This window comes from Neodiprion fabricii, chromosome 2 (genome assembly GCF_021155785.1).
Source record: "Neodiprion fabricii isolate iyNeoFabr1 chromosome 2, iyNeoFabr1.1, whole genome shotgun sequence".
Lineage (NCBI taxonomy): Eukaryota > Metazoa > Arthropoda > Insecta > Hymenoptera > Diprionidae > Neodiprion > Neodiprion fabricii.
In genome coordinates this window covers 13,679,290-13,704,686 of record NC_060240.1, presented here as the reverse complement: position 1 = coordinate 13,704,686, position 25,397 = coordinate 13,679,290, and the positions used below count along the sequence as shown (strand labels likewise).

Genomic DNA, 25,397 nt, shown 5'->3' with positions numbered 1-25,397 from the left:
AATTTACTTCGAAGTATATTGGGGTTACCAAAATTATGAGTATAGTGGCGCCCGTTTTGTCCGCTTTTGTGCGCAAGCCACGGCCATCCCTTCATGGAATAGATTATAGGGTCCTAACCGATGCTGCGCATTCTAGTGGATTTCTCAAATAGACGTTATACGAAAAAACTACGGGACAAACGTATCTCCACTTTATAAGTGTAGAATTATATACCAGTAGGGAATTGCCGGCAGCTGGAAATGTAGTCAGGCGGGTTGTGAATAAATTCCGTCACGCTGTTCTGCCACGTATTTATAAGGTTCGTTCGACTCGGTATTCGAGCGTTCCAAACGGTATCAGAGTGCTCGGAAACGAGCATTCGACCAATTGCAATCGGCCTACACCAAGAAAACTGCTAATAATCCTTCGTTAGTTAGGTCTCAAGCTATAACCGAATAACCTTGTGACGGTGACGAAGAGATTATTTTGTTTTCCATCATTCAAAGGCCACAGAAATGCTGAGTACAACTGTGGTGTGCGGCTTATTTATATAACTGTCATAGGAAAAGAACTGTTCTTCAGTGGTAAAGATACAGCTCATCTCATCGATCATTCATCGACGATCTCAGCAGTTGTTTTCATGAATCCAATTGGCAAGGTGTAAGCAGCAGCCGTCACCTAGCCAGCCATACTTTCCTGGATAAGAATATGTAAGTGTGGGAAAAAATACCGATGCCAGGCAATCAACTCGTAGAACTTTCGGCTTCTTCAGCAAATCTTGCAGCATAACGCACCAACCAACGTTACATTGAAACTTGAAAACAAGTAAGACTAGAACATTAATTAGCGTCTGATCAGGCTCGTTAATTCTCCAGACCCTATTACGTATTCAGTATACTATGATTATAGGTATACGGTAAAGTATTAATTTACAGTTTACTACATTGTTGACGGTTTGGAAGTTGCAGAAGAACTGAGTTCACGCATCTCGAATAACTTAAACTATAAAAATTGTAGGGATGAGTAATCAGTCAAACTGATACAAATATCTGATCTTGTCATATCATACTCCGCAAGTCATTTGCAGCCTATTGCTGTTATCTGACTTCTGCAACCACAGTTTTTCCTTCCACTTGGATTTTAGTAAAATCATATCGTTAAACAAGTCTGAATTGTGTTCGAATTTAGCTGCCTTGTATTTTATATCGGACTCCAATTAGCAGTTGGCGTCATTCCGTCGCAGAGTATATCTACTGCAAAGGTTTCCATTGCAAAGCTCTGCTGCATTTTGTTCGCAGTACGATTCCCTGAGTAATTTTATAATTCTATGCTGCGCAAATCAGAGTATTGAAGTGCACAGCAACATTGAATGTTCAGAAAGCAACTAATCAAGATTGGGCTACTATTGCCTTTTCTGCAATATTATGGTCAAGAATGACTTGTTTTTGTATAAAGTGTACAAACACATCTAAAATCAGAGGTCAATGTGCACAGATTTTACACATTCTGCAGTAGCCACTACGTATGGATGTTAGTGCAGTTGGTCCTTTTGACTTTTATTTGGTGGTTACTTGAGAAAAACGAAAACCTATGTTTATGAGTTATGAAAGGTATCCTTTAAGTGCATTACTATTATCATATTTTCTTAATTGATTAAAGAGAGGAAATAGCTATTCCATTCACGATGTATTCAATAACATGGAGAAATTCTATCGCCAACTAGGAAAAAACTATGTATAAATTGCTTATTAGTATACATGTTGATGCTTTCTAATGTTGTTGCAGCAAATTATGGCGGCCATTATAAAGGAATTAGAAATGGATCCATCTACTCATTCGGAAACGGAAAATCTGAATCGTGTAGATAGCGACAATGAAGACGGTATCTTGTCCACCTATAGTCTACCTGCATGTTTTGAACTAAATCAGAGTTCTAAAGAACAACAGAGTTGTTTGACACGATCTCAATACGCATTGGTAATATTATGTTAATAAAGATAAAGATACATTCTCAATGAAATAGTCATAGCATATTCACAATTTACTTAGTTTAAGAGGTTTCCACTACTCTGCGAGTCTAAAATCAAAGTGGTATTCACCAATTCTTTGCAGCTAAATTGACGAATATTGTTATTAGACGGATACATCTATTTGTCCCAATAAATTTCCGCAATCATCTCTGAAACATTTCAGTAAAAGATATCAGAAGTTTACACAATGTTACATTCAAATGAACGGTATAAAAAATTTCCATTTTCCCTTTTCCTGATTGTATGTTTTTATTGAAACAAAATTGAATTTTCGATTTTTTGATAACTCCTGCAATGATCTCGAAAATTGCTGAACGAAAAAATCTGAAATTCATAGTAGACTTTACATTCAAATAATGGGCGTGATAAATTTTTTAATGAAAATTCCATTTTTACGGTTCGTTTATTTACGTTCAATGCACTGGTAGTATATGTTTTGACCTTCTTGAATGAATTCCTAAGTGTTATAAAGATATTATTGGGAGATATACATAATATAAGGGCATTAAATGGTAGAGATAACTCCTCCATATGCAACGCGTTTTTTTTTTTTCACCTCTAATCTGTGGTAATCATCACTCAAGTACGCTGTAGATAATTATATCAAAAATATGTGGTGTGAATTTGAAGTCAATCGGAAGTACTATGCAGGAGGAGTTACAATTCCTACAGATTGGAAAAACATGACGCGTGCAGAGGTATTTATCTCTGTCTATTATTAATAATAATATTTAACAAATTTTAAAACATGTTTAAGAAGCTTGAACCGTATACTAAAAGTGTGTTAGACGAAAGTATAAAATATATATCAGTGTAGCTGCAAAAAATTCATGGACACTGACTTCTCTTTGACTCTCTTAGGGTGGTGTGAGCCTTCAATAGATATCTCTGGAAAAAACAAATTCGTATGAAAAATGTTGAAATAAATCTTTGCAAGAATATTGACATATTCACTTGAAGTAAAATTAAAAAAAATAAGACAATTACAGGCGTGAAGGGCTTGCTTCACCAATTCTTTGTAATATGAAAGGTACTCATCACTGCTCTCCTGTTTTCAAGGTTGTCTTTCATGGAGTTGCTGATACTTACCCTACAGACAGTGATATATTGTGTCGATACACTTTGACTGACGAGGTGGAAGCAACACCTGGGGATCGGATAGTATTATTTGCTGTTGGGTGGTCAGCGATCAAAGATTACATTGTGTTTGAATGGGCTCCAGTACCTGAGAATGGTGAAAGAGACTTGACAGTAGTATTTAAAGCTATTGATCTGCCCAAAGATGTGAATGAATTCTATCAGGTTCGTTCGCATTCACTGATCGTATTAGATTATACTTTTTTTGATAGTTTAGAATTTAGAAGAATTTAATTCTCTTTTTCGAATTTAACGTATCGGAACATGCCATTTGTTGGCAGAAACACTCGACACAACTCGAAAATAGTCGTAGTTTATTAGAGTTTTTTTCCAACCCTCTCTTTTAACTACTAATCAACTCTATGTGAGAAGAGGAAAACATAAAGATTTGCACGAAGTATTCTATGCCTCGATATTTGTAAAACTTATGCAAAACAATCAGCTGTTTGTTCAATACCGTATTGCTTAGCCGTACCCAATACATTGCATTTTAAAATACTTAATGAAAACAGTTTCATGAGTATTGGTCATCTTCGAATTCTATTTACCCTCAATCAGGTTTGCTATGTTAGTAACGAGGGTGCAGTTTGTGGTGCAAGTATACCATTTCAAGTGCGCACTCCTAACAACGAAGAGTTAACATGTGACCTCGAGGAAGATATGGTTGTTGTACGATCCTCAACAGCAGTTGCACAAGATAAACTTTTCAAGGTGCGTTACAGTATAATATATTACGTCTACCTTGTACGTAAATTTTGTAATGTTGCCGATTAATTTTCATTCTTTTGTTAGGCTCAGTTAGATCGGAAGATTCTAATTAAAAAGAACATTAATCTTGAAACGCAACTTCGCTGTTTGCAAGATGAACACAGTTTTGCTTTGAAACGGTTAAATCAGCTACAAGACACTTTGTGTACATCCGGAACGCACAGTGCAACCTTGCAAACAGAAATTGCCCGTTTGTTGAATACCATCGATGAATTGTTATGCGTGAAGCAAAAATTAGAGGAATCCGAATTGAAACTGAGCGAAGCAGAGTGTTTTAAAAAGAATATGCTGGAGGATATTCAAGACCTAAACACTGAGATAAGAGAATACCAGACAGAAATGCATCGTCTCGAAGCAAAGGTCAAAGACTTGGATGATGCATTAATTGCAGCTACAAAGAAAATCGAAATTTTGCAAACGGACCTAGAAAAATGTAAGAATAATATTGAATTTCACATTTGACTCGTCAAATATTATTTAAACGAAACTACGATTATCATTCAGTGCATGTTTTGCCACTAATTTGATCATAGTATTGGTAACTGCTCAACTTCTATCAGGCTAATTATCAACACTCTACTGTGTTTACAATATAATTCCATTAAACGTTGAACTTAAGTAGGTTTATAATTATCATGAGTGAAACAAAAGCTTTCAAGCTTACTTCCACTGTTTCTTCCTCGTCAATTGGAAAATAATTACGAGATTTGAAACAAAGACCGCATCACTGCACTTGTTAATTTAGTTGACAAACAACATGTCAATCAAAAAAAGTTGACAATTATTTTCCAATTATTAGTTTCTGGATAGAAACCAGATGTTCAAATAACGCGACGTGAAATAATAATATAAATCATTTTGAAATTTACTTTATAATATTCACCGTACTCAAATTTTGTAACTTTGTTTCCAGCTGGAATCGAGGTTGCCCTCACGTGTAAGAAACTTGAAAAAAGTGAAGAGCATGGGACACATTTGGTAGACAAAATTTTTTCCCTCGAAAATGAATTGAAAGTGTGTAAGTTCAACCTGAACAATTCTCAGGTGGAGAATTTAAAACTTAAAGCAGAATTCGAAGATGTCTCTGATGAAAATACTAAGCTTAAGAAAGAGTTGCAGACCGAAAAGGAGTCTAAGGTTCATTCAGACATGTATGGACACGACATGGATAAAGGAAGACTAGTAACTGAAAATTCGAGGCTGCAACGGGTAACGGAAGACTTGCAAATGAGGATATCAACCTTGGAACATGAAATATCTGTCTTTGAGCAAGTGTTGGAGGACGCGTTTAATGCACAAAAAAACACTTGCCCTGAACACTGTAACTTGGAGAAGGAGGTAGCTCAATTACAGTATCGCCTCGACAAAATGTTGAACAAGGAAGAAACACCTGAAACTAAGCAAAGTTGTAGCAGTGCCAGTAAATCTTCACATTCAGAAACAGAAATTGCCACATTGTCGAAGTTATTGGATGATTCGTTAAAAGAAAATGAATTACGGTTACAAGAAAACGTGGAGTTACGACTGATGAACGAATTCTTAGAGTCCAAATTACCCTCGCCTGACAGAAAATTGGAGAATCAAATCGTTGTTTCCTGTCCGAACGTCAGTAACACTGATAGTTACACATGCAGTCCAGAGATACTCGCAGTAAGTATGAATGTTTGCTCTGATACAAATTTGTGTTATCCTTGCGAGAATCCACAAATATCGCAAAATTTGATCATTTCCAGTTGAAGGTTACTAACGAAGAATTCCAACAGCAGTTGGTTGCCAAGGACGAAAAAATTGTTGATTTACACATTGAAATGGAAGCGTTGAAAAATAAATTCTCTGTTACCGAGAAGGAACTCAAGCTAGAGATCGCTAACCTTGTTTCTAAAAACACTTTACTCACTCAACAGGAGAAACAATCTCGAATATTAAAGGATGAAATGCAGAAGATGAAGTAAGTAATCTTTGGCTATAGCCATACAATCTCAAATGCATTTGATCTTCACTGTTTGATTATTTTCACGCAGATTCATGAAAGAAGAGTTACTTGTTCAGAACAACTCATTGCTGGATAGGCTTCGCAGCAGTAAATACAATTTACCTACGAATACGGAAATAAATCCGGATCATATAAATTCAGCTTTAGAGATCGAAAATAAGCACTTGAAAGAGCAACTTGAATCTATATATGACGAATTGAACGCTACTTGGAAACGAGAAAAAGCGGTGACATTAGAGCTGGAAGAGTTTAAAGAAAAGCAGCAATGTCTTAACAACGAAATAGATTCGATGAAGAAAATAAAAATCTTTGCTGAAACCAAATGTTCGTTACTTGGTGAACACAATGATATGCTCTTGCAGAAGCTGATCCGTTTCGATAGCAAAGCACAGGATCAAAAGTCCCGTTACGATTACTCTTCAAATCCGGAATTGAAACAAATCAGCCAAAATGTACAGAATGTGCTCTTGGCTGTTGAAAAGCTAGCTAGTTGTAGTAATGCAGAAAAGTCCCAACGCTCTATGTTAGAAGTCGATGATTTGAGGCACAGATTAATATTGGCTAAAGAGGAATATGAAAGACTTCACAGAATTATGATGAGTTACAGAACGAAGTATTATGATTTGAAAGCAAAATGCAAACCCAAGAAAGCACCTGCAAAAACTAATGATTCCACTTTGTCAACTATCTAAAATGTATAAAAGTTGAAATTTGATGACATTAAGCTTTCAGTTCTATAATCTGAATTAGTGGTTTCCAACGAGTGACGGTACTTATTCATAATGACGAAAAATACAGCCCGAGCAGCCTGAAAAAGAAATAATCATTGTAATTAAAACATGTTCAAGAATTGGTAAAAAATGTAATCTATCAGAAATTGAAATATGTATACACGTACATATGTGTACATATGTATACCTATGCAGGATTTTCTAAAACTATATTAAGATAAAAAAGGCAGTAGTTTGTTAAAGACTATATTATTTACTTTCAATCGGAAATTTTCGAAGGAATGTCGAAAGTTTATAAAACAATGTTGATATTTGACCAATTTTAATGATAAGGACCGTTATCGTAAAAAGATGCTAAAAAAGCATACGAAATGATTATGCTGCTTTTCAAATTTTCACGTGACGAAAGTAAAATCATTACGCACGGACAGTAATGAAATAATATGTTAACATCGAAGTTTATTTTTTAATAAAACCATATAGAAAAGACTCAACTCAGTATTGATTATTTATAATCTCACGACATAAATGCAATCAAAATCGATTCTACATCACCAGGGTATTACACAATGTTAGCAGAAATATATCAAGAGAAAAGTTAAAATCAGCACACTGACAATGAATGACCGACTTCATGTGCTTAAAATAATGAAACTGTATTTGGTGGCAAGATCGTATCGCGGTAATATTTTTATCTGCAAGGCATGGCAGTCAAAGTACTCAAAATGTAGCATGATATGGTGGTCTCTCGCATCAAGTGTCGAACTGAAATTATAATGTCGTTATGACAGCTTGTACCAATTATCAGTAACTTAACAAACCGAAACTTGAGGCGGCTAGACTGCATTAAAATGTTAAAAAGTTCACGCACGCGCAGCCGGGCATTTAATCTGCCAAGTTTCACGTTTTTCCATGGACTTACCCTTTGTTCTGGGTGTAGTAAGTTACTCATAATTTTTGAATTCGTGCTGCATACGAAAATCAAAATTACTCGTAGAGTATTGGAACATGTCAATTTTTTTAAATCTAATTGGTAGAATGAGAAATACTGGTAGTCAAAATAATATACTTTATTATTTTCATCATCCCAGATAATAGCAAAGTATGTAAAGAAATTACAAATATCAGTCAACAACCAATGATATTCTTGTATCTACACTGCAGGATCGTTAGCAATTATTTTAATGTTGTTTTGCTTGCTTAGAAGATTTGTTACACAGTGTTGAATAGTTTCTTATAGGCATATTTTATTTTATACAGTGCCTAAATTGCGTTACTTAAATCGAATAACTTTTTTACGTTGAAGTCGCATCATCTATGTAGAGACTCGGATTAATATTTAAATCTTTTTTTTAGTCTATCAGAGTAATCCTATACATAATTTTTATAATAGCACCGACTTGCGAATTCTGTTGGAAATGTCATGACCGTAATTTGCAATTCGCCATACATTTTTTTATTCCGACGGGCTAAAATTAATTTTCTAAGGCCACTAGGGTTTATGAGTTCAATATGAGAATACTTTTCATGGCAAACTGCGTTGAAATGTAAATGCCACGACTTCACTTCTGTGACATAGAGCCTGTGCAAAGCGTAAGCATCCAGTAAACGAAACTGGCACCTAGGAAATTGCAGGAGAATAGATGAATTGTTAATTCTGTAAATATGAAATATTTCAATGTTTTTTTCACCAACTTATACGTAGAATGAATCACAAATTCACAAAAACAAAATGCATGAAGTATCAAATTCATACCGGCTTATAATATGAAAGCTTTGCTTCAGTTAAAACTTTTTACATTTCCAAATTGGTCGTCGGAATTTGGAAAAAGATAAATACAATTCATCGTTCTGTAAATTAATAAATAAATATCTTCTCTCACCTAGAGTATTTGAAAAAAATATATCATCCTAAAAATAATGTATACTACTATATTACAAAGGAACCACAATTGGTTTCATGCTTATTTACAATAAATGTATTTACGTCCTGAAACTTTCTAATGGTTACCATACATAAAGGTAATAATTATTTTTGTGGCGAGTGCGCAGAAAATCCCTGTGTACGCAAATGCCACAAATCTTATTTTCTGAGCTAGTTTTTATAAGCATTAGCTCGTAGAAATCGATTTTTAAGCACTAGTGCTCATAAAAACTACAAAGTAATCAAGAACCGAAGATACGATATATTAACTTAGAGATTATTAAGAAATATATGCAGAATATACGGGATATTCCTACTGTCGGGAATCGGAGTGAGTAACTCCGATTGTCCTCGATGTCTATAATTGATGGCCTCCTGTCCCTCCTTTTCTGAGGTATGTATAAATGCAGAGGCCGGCAGACTCGATTTCATTGCATTGGTGCAGCAATGATGGGTATCATCAACGCTGTTATTAATATATGTGTACGTGAAAAAGCACTGCAGTAATACAAGGAAATCTTAATCTGTTACAGAGTATATATAATGGAATAGTGTGCGTAAAATATTTGTGATTCATCTCTGAATTATACGTTTTTATACAAGGAGTTATTAATGGCCAAGGTTTGTGACATTTTGAATATTAAATATCTGATTTAACACTGATGTGAATATTATACATTTTTGGTACCTTATATCTAAATGCATACGATTTCAATATTTGTTCTGAGATTCGAAAATTTTATTTCTTGACTCAATATGCCGATAAACGCGAATTAAATCTAACAAAAATCAATTCATCTGTAAAATGGACGTTATAAACACAGAGGGGTAAATGATATTCAAAATAAAAATTTTACAATCAAGGATACTTCAATGCCTAATCTCAATGGAAATTACAATTTCATTTCTGTAGATGAGATATCTTCTTATATAGTACAGTGGAACTTTAATTAGAGGCATTCGGATTGAGTTCAATTCCACGAGGCGAACGTTTGTTTACATTTTTTTTTCTCATTCAGAATGCATAACGCAGAGTGCCAACATCGGGACTTGTACTCTAATCCGTTGGCCTTAAAACATTAATAAACTAGCCAAACTGATCGTTCGTGTGTGGTACGTCATATAAAAATTTAATTTCTATCGTCTTGTTTCCAACTCACGTTTGATTACGTATCTACATGCAATCATTTGTACCGTTTCTCTACATTAAAAATTACCTAACAAACATATTTTTAAAGATCACTGTGTTTTACTTATCAAATAATTTTGACTCTCACCATTCTTAATTTTGTTGAAAATTATTTGGGTAGTATTAGCATCTCTACAGCTCACCATTCATTCAATTTATACCGTTTTTAATCGTATTACTTTTGGTTAGAAATGATATAACCCTCTCAACTTCTTTTCACCATTCTCGAAAGATTTTCAAATATTTCAATTTCTGTTCTGACGATTTTAAGATTGGTCTCATGGTGGAATGCATTTGCTCTTAGTTTTTTTTTTTTTTTTGACCACTGAAAATTTTGAATCTATCAAAACCAACGTTTAACGTTTTCCACTCTGTGAAAAGCACATTGAAATTCCGAACAATGTGAAATTAATTTTTTTACTAATTTTTATCACAATTACAAAGGATTATTTTCAAAAGCAATAATATTTCATTCGAATGTTTTCAATCTTCACAGAAATTATATTTCCTATTTCAATTAATTTCCGATTGACTTCCTAAAGGATTTAATTTTCTAAATCTATATTTTACAATGCGCTTCGGTAATTCTCCCTAATTACCGTTTAGTGTAGCTTGTACCTGCTGAAAATTGAAGAAAAATTAATTTCGCATTCTACGTCATTTCAATGTGCTATTCATAGTGCAAAATGTTTCAGAATTTATTATCGAAACGTTAAAGATTGTTCTTTACCCATCTAAAATTTTCAGAGTACTCAAACAATTAGAAAAAAAATTTCACGATTATGAAGCCAATCTTATATCTGATTCGTTATCTAGATGGCATTTGGATTCTTTTTTTTTCATTTCATTTCGTTATTCAAATAACTCGAAACTTACTAAAATAGGACCTATTCGAAATATAATCAGTTTTAAATTAAAAGTAGTGCTTCGATTGAGATCGAGATCATAAAAATCTGATAATCCGCTCTCGAAATATTATTTGAATTATATGCGATTAGCTAGATCTCAGAACGTGAAGTTCGGTTAGAAGCTCAATTTTTAATTTTCGGGGTGATTATAATAACTTTTCTTAATCTCGTTGCTCGAAAAATAAAATGACGGAAAATTGATAAAAAATAAATAAATTGTAGGGTTTAGAAATGCTACTAATATCCGTACTAATTTTTATAAAATTAAAAATGGTGACTGTTAATGTTAATTGATTTTGCATGGAATGGCTTACATATAGGCCACTCCATGTTAACCAACTTTTAAGTCGACGTTATCCTTCCTTGGATTAATGCTGGATAAAAAAAGGAACTGTCTTAGTCAATCGATTTATCATGAAGTGCTCTAAAAATATACGTAAGTATGCACACCTATTACTTATACGTATATTGAAGACTCTTCTTTAACAAAAATACATTCAATTCAGTGTCACCAGTCTCACGTAACCAAAGCTGGAAAATTTTCTAGCAGGATACTAATACGTTCAGATTCCAACACTGTTGATAATTAGATATCCTTAAATGACGTGTCATGTGTAATAGTATTGTGGATACGTTTTATAGATATAAGTATAAATTGCTGTATGTTGTTGAGTTAAAACTTAAGAGTCCCTCGAAAAGTCTAAAATTATTCGGAATCGAGTTGAATTCAGAGTCACAGCAGTATTTATGAATAAATATTATAATTTTTGATCATGTAACAGCCCAATTAGTAGCCAAATAAATATAAAATCACTACGGGTGGTTAATAAATAAAAAAGGATTAAAAAAATATGATTAAAAAATATCATTTGTGATGTTTGTTTAATACTTGTTCATTTTACGACTTTAATTTTGTGGACAACCGAATGACAAACAATGAATATCCGCCAATAATTAATCTGAAATCAAATCTGATGATGAATTTAACTTAGTCAAACGCATTTAGCCACTGATCTACCGCGATCGGGATAATACCTAGTGTTTCTTCCTTTCCTACTTAAACTAGGTTGCTTTTTGACAGAGGCTGATGGAGCTACGCATTTCAAAGTAGAGTTATTTACACGTTTCCACATAGCGTACAAATTCGATGCCGAAACCCTGTGTGCAGTAATAACATTGCGAAACACACAAGGGTCTAGCTTTCTGGAGACAAAGCTGAACCCTGGATGATTGGTTGGCCGTAATTTGGCGCGCCTCGCGCAAATTCCAGTCAGGTAAACGTCCTCCAAATATATCAATTGTGTATCCAATGCAGTCGCATACAGCTTGGAAGCCACATCTAGACTCATTACATATCCAGTACCAGAAAGATAGTTCGGATACATTTTTTCGGCATACATATACTTTGGCATGAACCTGTTGGGTGACATAGTAAATTGTACTTGTGATCTGCAGTGTTACTCTTGAATGTGTGTCAAGGAGGAAAATAATTTTATTACTTAATTTTTGTTACGCTCAATAACAGGTTGCGCAATAGAACTGGTCAATTTCATTCAAAACTTCTGACATACTCTAAAGATTGTTCTATTTTTCTGAATATTCTCTCAAAACATGCAAATCGTATTTTCAACTACTGCATAGTTTAAAAATATTTTACACCTAATGTAACCTAGATGTCCAAAGAAATATGAGTGTACACAATGTAATATCTTGACCCATGGGCTGCGAAATTTTTATTGTATATTGATATCACTGAAAATAAAACTGGAAAATTAGTTCTCGACAGATCACCCTGTCCAATGTAGATTTTGGGATATTTCATGCCTACCATCAGTCAAACTGTCATACAGATAAGCGAATATCGCGATGTACATGAATTTGTATTTATAGCAACAAAATCACAGCGATGAAATGATTATATATGACTGAAGGTACACAGAGTGAATTGTTAACGGCTTGAAATGAAAGCTTCGTCATCTATAGGTTATAGGTGTTGTAGCTTTTAGTCATATTGCCTTGAAGATCTAGATTACTTTGGGTGTAAAATACTTGAAAAATACAAGGTAGTTGTAAAAAATGTATGTTGTGAGAAAAATTTCTAAAAATACAATGTATTTTAGAAGACATCAAGGACGAGTTTTGCAATACCTTTTTTTCTCGCTAAAAAAATGCCTATTCGGTGGGTCACTAAATTACAAATCTTTTTATTTTAACCGGAGTGTGTGCCAAAATTTTCTTGTGGATATCGGCCAGTCCTGTTACGTGTCCTTGCCTTGTCAATCTAACAAATGCTTACCACTTGTTCTTCGAATCAGTGATAGGTTTGGCACGGCAAATGAGAGATCCCATCAGAGCTCCATTGGCCTTAGGTCTCGCTTGCAAGAGTCTTATTAATACTGGTACGTTGACAAACATATCATCGTCAGTTTTCATTAGATATTTTGCCTGACCACAGTTCAACGTAACCCATTTCAACATCATGATCGATTTTATTGTTAAATTATTATAGGAGTCTTGAAATTTTTCCTGGATTATATCTTTATATTGCAAGCTTTCATTTTCTATATTCTCCTGAAACGAAAAATTCAAGGCATATTGGTATTAATATTCATTGGAACAGATATGTTTATCATACGGGAATACAGTGATTATAGTGATACGAATATACTGTTTCATTTTTCAAAGATATAAAAGACATTCACGAATAGATACCAGGTTAAAATTTTAGAATTTCTATGAAACTGACCAACTTACACAACTGCTTTGTCAGGTATCTATGAGGAAAACTTTTTGTATCCCTGAATCTAGAAGAATAAATGAACAGCATAAAAGATCCCAAATAGGAAAATTAAAGCTCAACTTACATTTAAAGTATCGTTGCTGCTTTCTCCCACAAGAAATGCTACTTCTACTGTTGCGTTATAATTCTCTAGAATAGTTTTGTTTGCCCACGTATCCCTTATAGCATCTCGCGCTTTCTGATTCGATACTGATGAGCAAACAACTATGATTAGAATTGGCGGAGTGACGCAGATTCCAACCGGAGAAATTATTGTGGTATTACTTTCTGGCTGTACGTAGATACGTACGTCTCTTGTGGTATTGTCAGCCCAGCCCGAAAGTTGAGCTAAAATATAATCCCTATTATCAATATTAGAAACTATTAATAAATATTGTTTGTTAAAAATATTGAGAAAATTTATAGCCCAACACTGCGTTGTGTAACCCAAAATATTTCGCTTCAAATTGAGTGATATTTTTCTACCAAAAGTGAGTTTTAATACATACAATGCCAGTTTTGTACAGACATTGTATTATGATTGTATTAAAATTTGAAAACAGTCAAGGTGAATTCTGAGATCATTGCCTAATGATTGTAAACAGTTTTAACTCTGCTCTGGTATGTAAGCTTTCTCTAAAAATTAACATGCTTGTATTAAAAACAACATTAATATTTTACGTTATGAATGTGGTCAGTCGTTGAAGAGTCGAGGGCACCGTTCGGATGAGTGAATTATAGACAGCAATGATTAATTAGATTATGTTTTTATTTCAAAGTATTTCAAGCTCGAAAAAATGACTGTTAAAAATGAAACTTCTGATAAATAGAATGCGAGTTTTTATGAGAAATAGACGAAGTATCTGCGAATCTGCGAATCTTTTTTAAATGCACTTCATGCCAAGCTATATTCCCTTTGCAATTTCATTCAGCAACAAAAGATTCGCATTCTTAACACAAAGATCAACTTTGGTACAAGCTCTGAATTGCAGGAAATAAAAAACTAATTATCTTCCTACTTAGAATTGACAAATGACTAGAAGCTATTAGCTCAGTTAACTAAACTCCAGAATGTCAGTACGGTAGCGATTAGAAAGTGAGGATTGCGAGGAATTGTTCATGTGTTTTTTCGACCTTATCCAATATATGTGAATGTAGATTCTCGATGTCTTAGGTCCAAATGAAAAACTGTCAATTACTTGACATTGCGGCCCTTTGAGGAGGGCCCTTCTCAGAAGCTAATAATATATTTATAAAGATATAAATTATACAGGAAAAGATTAATATACAACCAGAAGAGAAAAAAGAAAGTAAGGCAAGAAAAAAAAAATGACGAGCCTAATACTTATTTCAAATACATGACTTACCACCAAAAATCATAATAAACTTCCAAAATGTAAAATTATCAGAAAAGTAGAGAGACTGTTATGAAAAGTCAAGTCAGAAGAACAGCATAAAATTATCAATCTGTAACTGTAACGAGGTTATGAACAGTCATTTTTAAAAGAAATCAATATTACAACGGAGAAAAAAATCAGACAACTACTATGAGGAATGATTGAAATCGTAGATTGTTATCAAAATGGTGATGAAAATCCTTGTGTGTCAGTAGATTAGCCAACCACATGGTTGGTTAATCAATATTTATCGAGTAAAACAGTTTTTGTATAGTTCATTTATATAAGATTCAATGTTGTGAGAGGAATAATGCGTTCGACTCTATCGTTAAGTGAAAGAGTTTTCAATAGACCACTGCTACTCAGATCTGAGTGTTAGGTGACAATGAGTTTATGGCATATACCAAATGTCAGTGAAGGATAATAACTGCAGTGAACGAAGCGGAAGAATTGTTAATTAACAACAACAATCCATATTTATAACATAAGCGGTAAGTTGCATGTTTTTGTTGTACCTTTAATTGCGAGTTCTGCCTCCTTGGATATTCACCTCATCAATTTCTTATAAAATGTAAACTCAATGATACACTGTGAGAAATTTTTATCGGAAATTCCGTACATCGATTTCCGTTTGGAATAGAAAAAAACGCTTTCAAGTTCTTATCTACACAACACGACAACGGAATTGGTATTGATTTGGAATAATTCCGAATTAAATCTCTCGCCTGCTGTTTGTTGGCTTCACAGTCTAATTTGAAAACCGGATTTGATGAACTCGCGATGGTTGCGCGATCATAAACATGTATACTCAGTAGGGTACTAAATATTTTGTTGTAATGAGGCAGAAGTTAGTAGCGTTATTGTAACAATACAATTTCTAAAATATCGTTATTTTGCAAATTTTATAGGGTTGTCTGAAATTCAGTAAACCATAATAAAGCAAACCATACTATTATATTCAGACACCTAAGTTCTTTGAAGTCAATTTATAATTGTGAAATGGTGTTTTTTTTTTGCAATGTTTCATTCAATTAACATTAATAACCCCAACCTCATTGTAACTACCCGTTAGAACATGTTGCGATAGACCGATAATAATTAGATGGAGTACAGTAAATGGGCTATTCAATTCTATAAATATTTATCTCTTCAATTAACACGCCTATCAGCGTTATTTCATAATATTTGTCAAGGACATGTTGTACGCGCAAAATATCTATGGTTGGTCTCTCATCACTTTTGTGACCTTTCATTTCAGAGTTTTTTTTTTATCCAACCTAGGTCACGCGATAAATCAAAAACCATGAAAATATTTGAAAGAGTGGCAACAATTCTCCATAGTGTTAAATAATATTTTCTGATTATTTCCTGATTTTTCACGCTAAAAATTTCAGTATTCCCTGACCTATTGCCAGTGTATCTACGAAATGCGGGGCAGCTTTTGTGACCACTGGAACCTTAAATTGTGTACCAGAAGGGCAGAACATGAAACTTGAACAGTATTACTCTCGAAAGCAAATTTGGTTGAATTCGGGAAAAACAATTACAGCTTCTAAATAATTGGGGGAAAGAACACGATGCATTTGCGGTGCATTTCTCGGTGGACCAACGTAATTCCCTAACTTCCTGATTCTGCCGGTTTTCCCAAATTATTGCCACCCTGTTTTATCAACCTCTGAAATGCTTTTCACTTCAGAATATTTCCTCCAGATTTTCATAAACACTACTTGAGTTCAGTATTGGTCTTGATAAGAGACTCAAAAACAGAGGGATCATCAGCTTCGACAATTCTAATTTGTATGGCCTGTACTACACTGTAAATTAAGACCTGATCGATCTACCGCAAATAAAAACTCCAGTCATCCCTAATTTTGAATACCGATAATGAGTTTTTGATAAGTGAATGAACTGCAGTTTGCTATGCGAAGGTATAAAATAATGGGATTGTGACTTAATATTGTATCATTCATTAGCATTCTTTTCAATTAAGCTCGATTAATCAAAACGTCACTTGAAAATTCATTTCGAATGGAGCAAAATATACTCAATCTACTGAAAAATTAGATTTCTCTCCTTGTCCTTTTATGAATCCGTTCACAGTGTTCCCACGATTTTCGATTATAGTTAGTTATTTAATTTAAGCATGGATGAGTGAGCGAGTGAGTAGATGCATACCTACGGAGGTCACGGACTGCGAGCCCCCAGCAGGGCTCAGGATAGGAATCTCACCTAGGCCTTGGAGGGGCCCTTGGGCGGAGTGATAAACCGGGACGTACAACAGGGCCAGTAGTGTTAGAACCCCAACAAAGACCAGGAACAAGCGTTTCAGAAATGTTGACCTCCCCTTTTTCGATCCATGGTTGTTTATGCTGCTTGCTGACGGCAACTTCAATGGCATCAAATATTCTCCGTCCATCTGCCTATCAAGAGCCCACTAAGAAATGGAATGATTAGCATTTTATGAGTCAGAATGATAATTCTCGGTTTTACTTAACGTAGATATGTTATTCTAATAAAATTTTTCTCATTGTTTTAGCCCAATAGACACCTTGATTTGGAATAAAGGAAACTATGAGTTCTTTTAAAGAAAGCAAAAGAAAAATACATGGTTCCTTCTACAAGATGACTTTGTTTCATAAAAGAAATCATATGAGAGAAGTAGACAGTACAATCTATCTTACCCTTCTTTCAACACAATACATTATTTTCGTCTTGGTATTCCATTAACACAGACTAGAGCATCCTTCGATGTCTGGGTGTATTTGAAAGTAGAAACCAGACATAAGATTGAAGTTTCCCAAACTTTAAGTTTTTTCCAGAACCTGTAAGAGAACATCACGCTGAATTAGTAGGTGACAAACTTCTGAATAGCTAATTGCAAGTCTGAAATGAAAAGTCTTATACGACGCAAAATGAGGTTCGGAGGCTATTACTAATGTTAACGTAGAACAGGGAATGAAACTTTTATTAATCGTTCAGGGTTATAGCTTGAAAGAATCTGCGAATATTAATCACATGCTCGCCACTGAAAATATAGTTTAGGGTAACGGGTCATAAAGACAGCAATAGTTTACTGTCCATTCGAATACATCTTTCATGACAAAACTAAATATGCAACGAAACCACGTCTGATCGTTCGGAGTGAAACGTGTGAAATTTCCTAATAATTTACTTACTCTCTAAACTTGTGTATTCTGTAAATTTAGCTTTGCTTAGAAGAAAACAAACGGGTTAGCACCTGATCAAGCATCTCAGATTATTTCAGGATACCGCTACACAATTTTAAATTTCTTAATGTATACTGTCCATCTTCTAAAAAAGAAATAGAAATGGTAGATTTTGTTTTACACTGACTCTCAACTTATAAGGTATTTCCCATTAGATTTAACAGATGTTTGAATTTGGAATATGATTTTCCACAAAATTTTGGTATTCGTTAATGTGTTTTACCTTTTGAAGTTTTTTTTTTTTAAACACTTAATTAATATCGGTTCCTTCAAAGAAATTAACATTAATTTTCTCACCAACCTATCCAGAAGAGTTACTGGAAGAAACGTTGACATAACATAAACACTTAAATAAAAACCAGTTTTTTATAATTTTGGTAAACCTTGAAAAGAGTTAAGGGGGTCCTCTGGTTTGACGCCCTGATTTTTGAGCATTTTTTGGGATTTTTTTGTAAAAACCAATGCAGAGATAGAACTTTGAACTTTTTACCATTTATTCATACATATTTCAAGAGTATACAGTTAAATTTTTAGATAAAAATATTCAACAGAATTAAAGTTATAGTGGTCTGAAGATACCCGCCTAGACAAAAAGGACGCCCACTTCCTCCGTGATATCAGTTGATTGGTTTATCTGAAACAAAAAAACCCGGCAGGGTTTCAGTCTGTATACTTAAATACACCGAGTGGACTACGATCAAAAACAAATTTTGAAAGTTGGATTTTTGACAGACTTCGGAACAAAAAAGTCCGAATTTTATGTATTTTTTGTCAACTTTTTGATACAAAAAAAAATAGAAATTTTCAAAATTTTGGGATGATAATATTCCACTCGATGCGTCTAGATGTACTGAGTAGACCCTATAAATTTGAAGTAAATCGGCCAAGCCGTTTTTGAGATATGATGGAGGAAAGTTTGAAAAATATGGTTTTGAGAAAAACGCGTTTAAAGTTTCAAGTACAGTTATAACTATAAAAATTCTAACTTACCACTAATCTGCGATGTCTGATCCGTAAAGTACACCTTCCTCCTGCTCTTGGACGTCTTTCAAAGCAGATTTTTCAGCTTTTGCCTCAATTCTAGCTTTTTTAGTGACATCACTGATACGTCGCTCGGAGCGCGAGATCCGCTTTTCGTCACGTTTCTCAACCTAAGCATGTGCTTCGCGTTCTGTGGGGCATCCCATGATTGTAATTATTTTTAAAATCCCCTGGAACCCTTCGTTGAATATTATCACTGCCAGAAATGTTGCAATTTCAACGATTTTGGCACCAGAGTGAAGGTGTTTCAGGGCGAATGTCAAAATTAACGAATTGAGGGATTCGTTGTTGTTCTGCGTCTCGGATCCTAAACAACGGGTCGGCAGGTCATCGTTAGATAAATCTTCATACACAGGTTCAATTACTTTCCAAGACTTCGGGTAATAACGGTGGCTTGTCGTGATGGAATTTGTCGAGTTTACCCAGAGCTTCCGCCTTGCGCCACTTGCACCAGCTGTCTTTACTTTCCGGACAATATTGATGCTGAGGATTTTTATCTGATAAACTCTTATGGTAAAATGTCGCCCAAATTTCTTTTCTCATCTCCTCAATGGAATCTGGATGTCGTCAAATAGCTAGTCCGTAAAACTTAGTCATTTCTTTGATGACTTTATCAGTCAGTTTCCCTGCTCCTTTTCCGCCTATTCCTTTATTATCTTTACCCTTTTTGAGACGACGGAGTCTTGTTCCCATTCTTTTCTCGACGTGACCAACGCATTTTTTTTTCGTTACAGCAGTTTTTCCGTACGGTTTAGAATCCAAGATCCCTTTAAAAGTTTTACAATCCCATCACCAATATATGTGAGGTATTTAACTTCATTTTTAACCAAAGATCTTGCAAACATCTGTACAATAGCACTAATTTCCATCTTTCCTGAACTTCCAGTATGATTAATGGTACATTTATCTACATGAGATTTATACCACATTACCATACCATATTGGAAATACTGGAATATACTGTCGCAAACTCTAAAATACAATACCCAAAGTTTGAAGTAACCTCCAGGTCCATGCTGCCTTGAAGTTTTTTAGTAGAAGCTGATGTATAAACTGTATCTTGTTGGCTTGTGAAACGGTTTCCAGCGAATTGTCGTTCTTTAGAACGACCAGGGTGAACATTATTTTCCGAACTTCCTTTTCTACCACTCATTTTTTAAATAAATAACTTTGAACCGATCACTTGTTTCAAAAAAATTTTTTCGTAGATGTTGTGCTCTCCGAAGTTAAACCAAGCCTAAAATAAGTTTCACTACATGAATAATTACACAAATACTTTCCTAAATTTGTTTCAACTTGTCTACACTTGTATAAATATTTATTTGTTCAGAAGAGTCTCAGGTATAAAGCCGACAGAGAACAATAGGCTCGACCTCCAAGCGTTCCGCTCAACGCTCCGAACACCTGTCCCTTCTAACTGCTATATCTTTATAATGCTTCGAATATCGAAAAATCACTTTACCTCCACATTCTAGATACTTAAGGAAACAATTTATGTAAAGAAAAAAAAAACCGATTTTTTGAACTCATTAAACGAGAGAACCCCCTTAAGTTTCCAAAATATGAGTGATTTGCCTCATTACGGTTTACTAAATTTCAAACAATCCTGTAGTTACAAAGTGATGTTTTTTTCTTAGAATGCATCGTTGCATCGTTAATACGTTACGAATTTCGATCTCAACTATACATCACATGACATTCTCAATACTTTCAAGTTTCTTTCAAAATCCTAGTCAATCCTAAAGTGGAACAAAATTTACATGTCAAAAACATCAGTATTTATCATATTATGATGTCGAACAGTAATTAGCAGATATGTAACTGTTATCGTTTCGGTGGTTTTCTGAAGCAAACACAGATTGTGGTATCTCAATTACAAAAAGCAGATAATTATCACTGCTAACGAAGTGATACACTTCATTGATCGCTATACAGAAGTTCGAGAGAACCAGTGACAACAAATTCAACACAACAAAAAATGTTTGTTGAAAGTGTATGGTTGTAATTGTTTTCTCGAATGTCTGCCATTAAACTTCCAGGTTGTATAACCGGAATAGTATAATTACTGCAAGTCGCATTTACTGCATTTGACACTTTGGTATGTACGGGTATTGGATACCCATGTACGATAGTACAGTACAATCTTGATTATCCAAATCAATTGGATCCAGATCTAAATCGAATTAAGAAAAGTTTGGATAATGGAACTATCATATTAGATGAAACGATACTACATGATAAAGAATATCCGAAACATAACTCACATATTTTTGTGTTACTTTTACACACATAACGTATGGCGTCAACACACGCCGCTCATTCTAACTACTTTTATGTGTTGGGTTGGTTAAAATATTGTTAATTTTAACATAAGATTGCGAATGGTTTTTCTCTGATATATTTTTTTCCCAATAGCATGTTTATTTATTCAACTATTTTAGCCCTTCTTTGTAACAACAGAATGTTTAAGTAAAGCAAGACATAGTTCGAATAACTGAGGTTCAGATAATCGAGGTTCTACTGTACCTGCAGACGCTCGCGGCAAAATGTCTGATGGTATGCATTAGAATCATTACAACAATCTATGTAATTATATGCTCATGCCAAAAGTAACGAAACTAAGAAAAACAAATGTTCATTGCTCAAATTATTTGATGCTGAAAATCAAAGTGCATTTTATACGTAAAATTCCACAAAAATTTTTGCCACTTCAAGAAAAATTTATCACAGTCTTTCTTGGTTCTAACCATGCGTTGTATGAATTTTACAAGGTAAAAAAGCAAAGAATATGGTAGTACCGTATTGAAATGAAAAAAAATTTGCATGCAAACTGATAAATTTTTTTTATTGCGAAGAGAAGCCTACTGCCTGTACAGTGAAAATATTATTACATATTTTTTTCCTTTTCACGATTAAATGAGATAGTAACAAGATGTGAGATTTAAACAGTGGAAAAGTATTAATTATTATTAGTTTTCATACGAATGACTCGCCTAAATACTACGCTGAAAACTGAACAGCCTGCTCCAGTAGCATTCTTGTTTTTCATATAATGTAAAAAGTAGTTTTATGATATCAAATCTAACCTTGACGCCGAACTTCGAATGTATTCAGAGTGCAATGGTGAAAATATTCTAATTTAAAAACTATAGTCTAAAAAATTCAACGGTTTTCTCGCGCTGCAGTTATGATTAAGTTCGTTGATGTTAGTTTAGCCAAGTACAAATAGTTGCGAAATTTTCATTTCATCCTTAATTCTTTATTTTTCGTGTTGATTTCTTACGTTGACTGAAGAATATATTTCTTATTATTGCAAAGTAGTTACGTACATACCTAGCAGTACGAATTTTAATTTCAATATTTTTGTAGGTAATGATATTGTTGCTGATAGTCATTTGAATGTACAGTGTTATTTTGGTGGTTTCTAAGTTACAAAGTAAATTTTTGTTGGTACTTTCTACTTTAATGTATTTGGCGTAACATTTTTACACCTGAGGTGCTTTTTCAGGATATTCATTAACGACGGATTGTTGGATTCTGCGAATCGTACTTTTATTTACCTTCATTTGTTCGGCGTTTGTTCTGCAGTGTTATCAACATGGATCACCTGGCACTCGAAGAACTACCATTTGTCACCATTCACGAGCCACGGCCACCATTCGTATTACGATAACGTGGAGCGCAACGAGTGCACACCTTGAATCAAGGAAATTTACTACTCCGTATCGTCAACTCCAATGAAATGTTTGGAGAATGTATGGTTCACTGTAACTAATCGTGATTGTAGCACGGGGTGTGCAAATTATAGATTCAACACGTGAAACAGTCTAGACTGTTAGCCTAACGGGGCTTTCCGTAACCGAAAATGGACGAAATAAATGGACGGTCGGTACGTAAAGACGACAAGAACTAATGTTACCATCACGTGTACTCACATGGATAATACAGTGTCGGATATTATTATGACCATGAAACGACAAGTAATTGAAACTCATTTCAGCAAAACCCAGCAATGATAATTAAAATCATATGGATATAGTGCATCGAAGAATGGATTCCAGTATTTTTCAAAATTGGGAAAATTTTCACCAAAAATCAAAATGGATTAGCTTTACGTTTTGGACCAAAAAACTTTTCGTCTCAGAATCGATTACAACGACCCTTTCGAGACTAATTGGGCCCCAAGGATTGCAAGACAGGTATTTGGAGCATCGTGGAACTAGCACCTGAAAAGATGCGAAGGAAATACGAAGAAATTTATGCGGGTATTATTCATTTTATTCCAGGTTACGTATGATAGTATCAATAAAATATGATAATCTCGTATCCAGCAGAGGTGCGTTGTACCTGTACGCAGGCCGAAACTTAAACTGCACTTAAAAACTACAATCATAACTATCTCATACGACATTATTTACATTCTGCTTAATGCTATGTATATCGCATTTGTTCCGTATACAGTAGTCAGACTTGTTATGTAGTGTTCGCTCATTGTATCACATTTTTTTTGTCTCGAACTCCAAACTATTGGAAATATTATACTAATTATAGCAATTAGAATTATATTACGATAATTATTGGTATATCTCATTACTAGCGTAATGTATTAGTATAACATATTATAATTATACAATTCGAAAACTTGGTAAAATAGTGTACACCACACCTGAACACTTGTACTAGGACTAAGGCTTATTAAATAAACTAAAACTAAAACCTTGTAGATATGAGTTTGTGATTTTTATCTTCTATCTTTCTGAAAAATCGTTGCCAATTTGATGTTTTTCAGTCGTCAGTTTTGATTCGCTGCTCGCAGCAAACCAAAACTATGCGTAAAGAATTCTTTTCGATAAATTACATCGATGTGGAGCATGAATGAATTGATTAAATTGATTCCCAAAATCCGCCAGAACTGGACTGAAGATGGCCGAACGGTTTAGCTTTGCATTTTTGAAATTCTCAGAACTCGGAAAGTTTTGGTCTCGGAATCGTTTTGTGGAACTCATCCCTGATTAATTGGACTTCCAGGAAGGTAGAAAACGCACCAAAAAGAGCTTAGCACCAACAGCAGGGAGATTACAAAGGAAATCTTTCGTTTTTCGGCTATCACTTTTCATCCGTTGCTCGCAGCGCATTGGGACTGCGCCCAATCGATTTCTCTCGCAAAATTACGTCGGAATGGTGCATGAAAGAATTTATTCCAGCACTTTTCAAAATCGCGAAAATTTTCGCCCAAAATGCAAAGGGGTTAGCCTTACTTTTTTCTTCATTTTTGGAGCTGAAAATTTTTGGTCTCAGATTCGATTCATATGACCATTTCCTGACTAATTGGACCCCCAGGAACTCAGAAAACGCAGCGAAAAGAGCGTAGGACCAACAGCAGAGAAATGACGATGAAAATTCTTCGTTTTTCAGCTGTAACTTTTTATCCGTTGCTCGCAGCGTATTGGGACTGCGCCCAATCGATTCCTCTCGCCAAATTACGTCAGAATAGTGCATGAAAGAATTTTTCGAAGCACTTTTCAAAATCGCGAATATTTTCGCCAAAAATGCAAAGGGGTTAGCCTTGCTATTTTTTTAGCCGAAAAATTTTAGGTTCCAGATTCGATTTAAATGACCCTTTCCCGACTAATTGGACCCCCAGGAACTCAGAAAACGCAGGGAAAACAGCGTGGGATCAACAGGAGAGAAGTTACGAAGGAAAACGCACCTGCTGAAAAATGTCGAAAACACAGGTTCTCGTTTTTCGGCTGTAACTTTTGATGCGTTGATCGCAGCGTATTGGGACTGCGCCCAATCGATTCCTCTCGCAAAATTACGTCAGAATAGTGCATGAAAGAATTTTTCGAAGCACTTTTCAAAATCGCGAAAATTTTCGCCAAAAATGCAAAGGGGTTAGCCTTGCTTTTTTTTTAGCCGAAAAATTTTAGGTTCCAGATTCGATTTAAATGACCCTTTCCCGACTAATTGGACCCCCAGGAACTCAGAAAACGCAGCGAAAACAGCGTAGGATCAACAGGAGAGAAGTTACGAAGGAAAACGCACCTGCTGAAAAATGTCGAAAACACAGGTTCTCGTTTTTCGGCTGTAACTTTTGATGCGTTGATCGCAGCGTATTGGGACTGCGCCCAATCGATTTCTCTCGCAAAATTACGTCGGAATGGTGCATGAAAGAATTTATTCCAGCACTTTTCAAAATCGCGAAAATTTTCGCCCAAAATGCAAAGGGGTTAGCCTTACTTTTTTCTTCATTTTTGGAGCTGAAAATTTTTGGTCTCAGATTCGATTCATAT

The 25,397-nt window shown here is 34.6% G+C and overlaps 2 protein-coding genes and 1 long non-coding RNA gene across 7 annotated transcripts; 1 reads left to right on the top strand and 2 right to left on the bottom strand.

The window, feature by feature from the left end:
* Nucleotides 1–276: 276 nt before the first annotated feature.
* LOC124174650 (tax1-binding protein 1 homolog B-like) lies at nt 277–6,959 on the top strand. 4 transcript variants are annotated; one of them, XM_046553956.1, is made up of 9 exons: nt 278–670; nt 727–805; nt 1,766–1,957; nt 3,070–3,312; nt 3,706–3,858; nt 3,940–4,348; nt 4,829–5,565; nt 5,649–5,863; nt 5,937–6,959. In XM_046553956.1, the coding sequence occupies exons 3-9, from the start codon at nt 1,772–1,774 to the stop codon at nt 6,598–6,600; spliced, it is 2,607 nt and encodes an 868-aa protein (XP_046409912.1). In that variant the 5' UTR covers nt 278–670; nt 727–805; nt 1,766–1,771; the 3' UTR covers nt 6,601–6,959. The 4 variants fall into 4 exon arrangements, with proteins under 4 accessions (XP_046409915.1, XP_046409912.1, XP_046409911.1 ...); XM_046553959.1 differs by lacking the exon at nt 727–805 and having other exon boundaries at nt 277–690; XM_046553955.1 differs by having other exon boundaries at nt 278–805.
* Nucleotides 6,960–8,105: 1,146 nt separating this feature from the next.
* LOC124174651 (beta-1,3-galactosyltransferase 1-like) lies at nt 8,106–22,846 on the bottom strand. Of its 2 annotated transcripts, none has more exons than XM_046553961.1 (6): nt 22,665–22,846; nt 17,518–17,658; nt 17,012–17,270; nt 13,525–13,787; nt 12,957–13,231; nt 8,106–12,076 (listed from the first exon to the last, which is right to left on the bottom strand). In XM_046553961.1, the coding sequence occupies exons 2-6, from the start codon at nt 17,536–17,538 to the stop codon at nt 11,653–11,655; spliced, it is 1,242 nt and encodes a 413-aa protein (XP_046409917.1). In that variant the 5' UTR covers nt 17,539–17,658; nt 22,665–22,846; the 3' UTR covers nt 8,106–11,652. The 2 variants fall into 2 exon arrangements, with proteins under 2 accessions (XP_046409917.1, XP_046409918.1); XM_046553962.1 differs by having other exon boundaries at nt 17,066–17,270.
* Nucleotides 12,299–12,950, bottom strand: LOC124174653. Its single transcript, XR_006868965.1, has 2 exons — nt 12,489–12,950; nt 12,299–12,452 (listed from the first exon to the last, which is right to left on the bottom strand). It is a non-coding gene; the product is annotated as an uncharacterized LOC124174653 (long non-coding RNA).
* Nucleotides 22,847–25,397: the final 2,551 nt, after the last annotated feature.